Source organism: Dermacentor silvarum, chromosome 1 (genome assembly GCF_013339745.2).
Source record: "Dermacentor silvarum isolate Dsil-2018 chromosome 1, BIME_Dsil_1.4, whole genome shotgun sequence".
Taxonomy (NCBI): Eukaryota; Metazoa; Arthropoda; class Arachnida; order Ixodida; family Ixodidae; genus Dermacentor; species Dermacentor silvarum.
In genome coordinates this window covers 49,337,432-49,344,973 of record NC_051154.1, presented here as the reverse complement: position 1 = coordinate 49,344,973, position 7,542 = coordinate 49,337,432, and the positions used below count along the sequence as shown (strand labels likewise).

The window sequence follows — 7,542 nt, the reverse complement described above, 5'->3', positions numbered from 1 at the left end:
GTACCTAAAGCTACACTTTGTGTGAACACTTAGGCAGGTTTGTGATGCACACCTCTTGGTTTACATAGCCAAAAAATAAACTTTTTCTTTTTGGCAAGAGCACAGACATCAACGGTTGCAACATTGACAAGTTGCTCTTTGTTATATTTCCAGTTGCACTAAAGGAAACTAAAAAATGCTAGGCTGTCTAAATGCAGCTCCAACTCTTTGATTAAAACAAAGATGCACAATAAGGTCAAGAAGAGTTGGAAACTGAAGAAAAAGCAGAAATAATAATTGTTTGTGATGGTGAGCAAACCTTTAATGTTCAGCTAAAAAAAAGTCACAATAAAAAACAAGAGGAAGTATACAAGCAATTCTTCAATTAGGGCATAACTTGCACTTCATGTTTAAATTAAAGCCTTATATAAAAAAACCAAAAAAACTACAATTTCTTTTACAAATCCTTGCTCGGATAAACTGTGAGCAAACCTTTAATGCTCAGCTAAAAAACAGTCACAATAAAAAAACAAGAGGAAGTATACAAGCAATTCTTCAATAAGGCCATAACTTGCACTTATTGTTTAAATAAATTAAAACGTCACATAAAAAAGCCTACAATTTCTTTTACAAATCCTTGCTCGGATAAACCAGAGTCAAGAAACAGCAAGAGGTTGAAGGCCAATACCACAGATACATGCCAAGGACAAGCTGGACACACAAGTGGACACACAAGTGGCCAATACAAAGACCTAAGGGCTTTGTATTGGCCATTCTTAATGTTTTCAGAGAAGCAGAATTAATGCTGAAGCAGCACAACTGTGCTGTTTGAATAACTTTTTCACAAAACATAACCATACAATACACAAAGTCAATGCACATAATGATAAAAAAAAAAAACAGCGCAAAAATAAATAATGCTATCAAACAACTGTAAATCCCCTAAAAGCACTCAGAAGCATTCATTTAATCCACCTTTAGATCATTAAGAGAGCAACTTATTTTCACAAATAGCACATAATATTGTCCCTTAGGCAGAGATGCCATTGTAATGTACACTACATGCTGGAAGAACCCTCCAATAAGACGATTTGTGCAAATTCTGCTTCTCTTTCTGGCACAAAAATAAATGGTGCCCGCCAAACAGTGCTTAACCAGGTAATTAAAGATAGCAATTTACAACTAATGAGCAATTCTGGTATCCAATAATGCTTTTTTGATGGCAATTCATAGTAGCCAGGTTGAAGTGCCTATCAAGGAATCGAAACAATGTTGACAAAAATCAAGCTCTGTGTTTGAAACGAATACAACTGAGAGAGTGAGAAAAGGAAAATGAGCAAATTTCTCACAAGGAAATGAGGAAAAGGAAATTCTCACAACATGTCATCAGCATTTTTCTAGCTGAAGGATAAAAGAAGAAAATACACTGCATAATATGTCCACACAACTTCACAATTGGCACATCAAGCTCACCATTTGTGAGGCCTCTGTAACATTTTATGCATGTACCTTGTGCAGAAAGAACTACAGTGCCCTGGCAGATGGTAAAACATAGCTCATTACAACATAAGAGAAATTCTATCATACAAAGTGACCCTTTCACTAGCAATTAACTGTAGGCACTTCACAGTATCTATAAATCAAGTAAAACAATAACAGCAGAAAACAAAAGTATCAAACTCAAGAAATAAAAAAAGGCAGCATAAGTAAAATAAAAAAAAATTTCTTGGAAAACATGAAAATGGAGGAACATGCCGAATACTACTTATACAAAAAAAATTACAAATGAAGCAAGAAAATGGAGGGTTGGGGAAAAAAAAAATGAAGCAATGCATCAAGCTCCTAGAACCAGTCATAAGCATTTGGCATGCATCACAACAGTAACAAGCACAATGCACCTCCCTTTAACTTCCCAACCAGTGTTTCCATTTTAATAGATTTCACATCTACCATATTTTAGGCTTAACTAGCAGTAAATTTGTGTTTATAATGGGTATTGCGACATTTTAGCTGATCTTGAATTAGATTTAGCTGATAATGGGTACACCAACAGCCGTGCATAGTCAATAGGGTACAAATAAATAAGGCAACAAGGATCTTGCCTGCTATTGCACTGTCTGGTCAGAGTGTCAGCACTGCTGATCATTCCAAAGACAGGTGGGAGGAGGTGTGAACACTGTGTTTTGCTGCCCCTGACACTGCCTCACCTTAGTCAACACTGAAATATCAGTGCAAAAATGCCCTTTTTGCTGGTGACTGATTACAAGCAGCTTTCAGTGTTTATCAAGTAAACATATATAGCAATAAGAGAGGATGTAAAAAAAGATTGCACAGGTGCCCTTGGGATGAATGTGGTCAAACATGTGCAAGTGTCTTGACAAAGGAAACAATGTTCCCTAGACTACAATGTGTGCTAGTTCATTTAGCTACTGCACCGGACAAAAAGTGTTGGAGAAATGATATGCACAATTATCTACACTGAAGACCATGACAATACATGGCACATTTGGTCATTTCAATTGCACCAGCTGCAAGGGTAGGTGTCGTGACACAACTACATCACCCGATTCTATAGCCAAACAAATTTGGTGAAGATTTTTCAGGTGAGCAATTAATGCCATTTGTAGATAAAAAACCTGTGCCCTACAACGGTGCACAAGTGTTTCGGTACCTTGAGGCTGCAAGCCGCACTGGCACGACACAGTTTAAAACTGCTAACGAAATACAAGAGTAAAACAAAAGCACACAGCAGTTCAAACACACCTATCACATTTACGTTAAGCCAGCAGCGCACTTCCCTTACTTTTGTTCCTAAATACTAAGAACATTAAAATGAACACAAGGCTCACTTAGTAGCCTACTGTGGGCCTTATCAACTGAAAGAGTTCAGCTAACTTAAGTGAGAAACTGAACTTTTATTTAGATAGAGGTGGTCAAAATTTGCAACAAAAATTGTGCTATACACATGGTTGACTTTGTGCTTTTAACATACCATTTTCCCCCCTCTTATAAACAATGACACTGGTGATGACAAAAATTAAACGTCAATGAACCGAGTCTGCAGCAATCGGATGAGTACATGACAGTGATAACAGACCCATGTGCGAGTACTGTTTGTACTTTTTGAGGACTTGGAACCCTAAGCAAAATCTTTCTGAGAGTATGGGCAGTCCTGCTTATGGTGCCTCACAATATTCGCCATTCGAGCTGAGCGAAAGCCACACTTGGAACAATGATACTGTGTTGCCATCTTATCCGATGAGGAACTTGGTTTCTGACAGCGAATTCTGATGTCTCCAGCAAACGTATCACTAAAAGAGGGAATCCGATTACGTGTACCATCGCCTGCACTTTTTTTAGGAGACACAGCCTTCACTGGCTCTGAGCGTCGCTTTCGAGCTTGTTTCGTGGCAGCTGCTTGACTGGTTGTGCAAGGTGTGTTCACCGGCTGGCTTTTTCTAGCTATGGGCTTTACTACATCTTTAACCTCATCTGTCGTCACAGTAGATTCTTTTTCAAATGGGATACTATTTGCAGCAGATGCTCTTGAACGAGCAGATGTACTTTTGGTGGGTGCAAGTCCAACTTTTTTTCCATTTCTCTTTTTTCTTGGTGCAGTTTTTACAGCGGCCGTCTGAGCTTGCTCTTTCTTGAATCCATCCAAAAGATCATCAAATGCCTGCTCCGACTTGCTCTTCTGTGTTACAGTTGGAACGTTTTCACTTTCATAGGCCTCAAAATCTTCATCATCACTGTCTGGGATGATGACTCTCTTTCTTGGTTTTGTTGGTCTACGAAGATACCAACGCTTTTTACTTGGAGAATCTTCTTCTTGTTCATCTGAGCATCCTTCTTTTGGTTCTGTTTCTCTGTCTCCTTTATCATAGATTGCAAGTGCTGTGAACAGCTCTTCAGCTCTCACATCTTGCTCTTCAGGTGGTGTACATAGTTCTGCATAGCCATCAGGTGGAAGTGGCGATGCTCCTTGACGGGGAACTAGGTGAAGTGCAGCAAGAAGTTCATCATCACACCCTATAGCACTTCTTACTCCTTCAGAGTTCAAACCTTTAGCTTTTAGCGAACTTAGCATAGAAGTCGAAGCCTCTGGCATGCTCAGACTGTCCTTTACAACCCCAGTTTGGCCTCCTTCATCTTGTTCTTGAACTTCACATGTACCCATCTCATGATGTTCATCGCCGTGTAACTCTTGAAGTCCTCCATTGCTATCACGTGGTGCAAAATGCTCAAAAACTTTCTTGCTTTGTTGACATTCAGTATCGTGCATGCATAGGTTGCTATCGGCAGGTACGCAAGAAAGTTTATCAACATCATGAAAAGTTTCTTCCTGGAACTTGTTCTCATCGGTGTCTAGTTCTGACGATGCTTGTGATTGGACTATAAACTGTCCCCTTGTTACATGAGGCCGGTTGCCTTGAGCAGCCATTACAGTTGCATCTAATGGGACTTCCTGGACACTTCCAGACAATCTCCTCTGCGAGACTTTACGATTGTCAATATTTGGAGAGCCCTGCAACTTGCTTTCTGTATGACTACTGGCCACAGGATTCAATGCCACTTTTTTATTTTGTTTCTTTGGCATTTCATGCAATGCTTTCATTTCACTTGAGTGGAATGCCTTCTCCTTCTGACTGGATCTTGCTTGAAAGTCCAGTGATAATTCAGAGCTCTCATGTATAACGTTGCAAAGTTGTGTCCCTAGGTTATCTTTCTCCATCGATTGACATTTTTCTTGCTCAATGTCAGTAATTATGTTGTTACTTAAAACACCAGCAGCTGGTTGAACTTTCAATGTTTCAGAAACGAGTGAATTTTGTCCTGGTTCTGCTGTCACGCTTTTTTCAAGGATTTCTGCCTGGTCTTCATTTGCACAATCCTTTTTATCTGATGTATTTTTTTCATCAAGTTTATCATAATTGCATGCACCAACACTATGACTCATTTGAGATAGTTCCTCTGGAGCAGCAGACAAAGACTCAATAGTAAAATCTGCATGCTTGTCTTCGCACTCAAGGTTTTTTTCTACACTCGTGGTGACTGGAGAAAACTCACTTTGCTTATCCACAGAATTTTCATGTGTACACGTCGTGCCTTCCTTCTCCACCAAGCTTTGTTGTTCCTGGTGAGCTTCTAAATTGGAAGATGAAGGTGCGGGGCAAGCCTCTGGGCTTAAAATTAAGGTATTTTTGTTTGAAGCGCTCCCTGTAGTTTCACACAGAAGTGGTTGTCCTACCTTGCTTTTGGGAAGAGTTGTTCCATCAGCACTCAACGTAATAGAGTGCTTGCTGGCCGCTGGCTCCATACTTTTTTGCTCTGAACCAGTCACAGTAGAACAATCACTGCTGTGCATAATGCTTTCACTAAAAGGTAAAAGTAGACGTGCTGCACTTTCAGATCCACTTAGCAGTTGATCATTGGCACTTTGACTGGTTATTTTGTTGAACACTTCAGTACTTTGGCCCCCCTTGAGGGATTTTTCTGAAGGGGCGTCACTGTGCTGAGCTACCACTGGGGAAGGTTCATCAACTTTCATTTTAAGTGATGGATTTGTTGCAGGACCCGCAATAAGGTGCTTGCTTGAGGTTTGCGGTGCGCACACAACGTCCATAGTAAGTGTTCTTGCACCTTGACCTTGATGTTCAGAAAATGCAAGGGTGTTGCCTACAGCCTCAGTGCTTTTCAAGTCCTGCACAGCACACATGGTATATTCCTTGGTATGTTTGTCTGCATTAATTAAGTCAGCAGTGTCCAACTTCTCACCAGCAATGGATGGTGCCAGTGGCATTTCAGAAGTGTTGAGTTTGGTATCTGTGCCAGGTTTTATGGCCTGTGCAGGTGGCATAGTCATGTCGCTTGAATGACCATCACCTAGATGACCAACATCCATGCCCACTGTTCCATTCTTCTTTTGTTCGGTGTCTTGCACTGGTTCCATGCTATCTGATGCTGGCTTTTCCCGATATTCTGAATTGTCACCCTGGCCAAAGGCAACTGACACATGAGAGACACTAGTCTTATTGGACGACTCGAGAACATCTACTGGTGCAGGTGCATGAAGCTTACTTTCACTTTCATATTTGCATTCTGCACTTTCTTCAGGAGCTTGTACATTCTCAGGAATTGCATTTATTTCATTGCTGCCATTTACCTCGGACAACTCTTTACACTCTGGCTGTAACTCTGTCTGGATGCTGTTAAGTGATGTAACACACTGCCCAGGTAAATTATCCTTTGAGCCCTCGTGGCACGAAGGCCCAGTTTCAGGAGCAGCATCAGAATCTTCAACCGGTGTGCCCTCCATGCCTACAAGCTTCCCACTAGCATCTTCCGACAGAATTAGCAATTGTTGCCCTTCAGCAGTTGTAATTGTTTCTACACCGGCAAACTGCTCTGGAAGGGTAGCTGAGATTGCATTATCCAGCTGATTCACAGTGAAGGCTGCCTCCTCTCCCATTGCCTCGGAATCTCTAGAAAAAGCCTGAACAACAACGTTTTGAGAGCCTTCTTCCACTACAACAATTATAGGTTGCCCTTCCTTGCCGTGCTCAGACATTAGGACATGTTCTCTAAGTGCTTCAGTTGGGAGGTAGAAAGTGTCGCCCCCGACAAGCTGCAAGCCAGGGTTGTCCAGGTCAAAGTAGCCTATCACTTGTTCTTGGACAATTGGCTCTGATCCTGCAACCTAAAGAAAACACAATTCTATTATAAGATGTTTAATCAAGTAGAAACAGGCATTTGCACTTGATGTTATCAGTGGCTGTCATTACTTACATGCAAAACCAAAGAAATACTTGCCTTATGACAACTGTGATAAATTAGGTGCAGGAAGGGTCAAAAGAAATACTTGCCTTATGACCGCTGTAATAAATAAGGTGCAGGAAATGTCAAGGCTAGTTTACAAAACTTCCTAACATTCGTTAAAAAATAATCGCAACAAAAGGCATTGTTCCTATAATATACCAGCTGGAAGGTAAGCATTACAGCACTTGCTGTCATCTAGACCCGCTAGGATTACCATCGCACTTTAAAAGTCAAGTAACCCTTCCTAACAGGCTGCTTCAAGTGTGCCTTTAAGGCATTTTCTTGGCCATAAAGAATTTGAGAGCTGGTATGAGCAAAAATTCTAACAAAAACTTGTTCAAATGCACACATGTTCAACTTACAACATAATTAAAACTAACAATCAATGCTCTATGAAGCACCATGTGGCCAGCAGAATGTATACAATCATAATGGAGTGCCAATAGTACGATGCTTACCATTTTTGCTAGTGTTGCACCTGTTATGTTTTTGGTTTTCTTTACTTCAATTTGGCTTCCAACTCATTATGTTAGGGCAATCTTTACTGCTGATCATATAAACTGCTGACAATGCAAAAAGCCTACAAGGCAATATCATATTACTTTAGCTTCGAAACACTGCCTTAGTGCAAGTAAATTTTCATTTGCATTATTAAAAAGCATAGCAACTGCTTCCAAGAACCATTATTATTGCATTAAAAAAATAGTGCAGCTCCCAGGCATTGCGGAAATCATATGATATGCG

At 40.5% G+C, this 7,542-nt stretch overlaps 1 protein-coding gene across 7 annotated transcripts in view; it reads right to left on the bottom strand.

Moving 5' to 3' along the window:
• Positions 1 to 276: 276 nt before the first annotated feature.
• The window catches only part of LOC119462486 (elongator complex protein 4-like), a 71,906-nt gene continuing 64,640 nt past the window's right edge, over positions 277 to 7,542 (bottom strand). For 4 of the 7 annotated variants that reach the window (XM_049667705.1, XM_049667708.1, XM_049667712.1 and 1 more), the window contains one exon: positions 277 to 6,679. In XM_049667705.1, coding sequence (XP_049523662.1) covers positions 3,119 to 6,679 — 3,561 coding nt within the window. In that variant the 3' untranslated portion in view covers positions 277 to 3,118. Of the gene's footprint in view, positions 6,856 to 7,542 lie in introns of all 7 variants that reach the window. The other 3 variants (XM_049667726.1, XM_049667737.1, XM_049667746.1) reach the window with 2 other exon arrangements.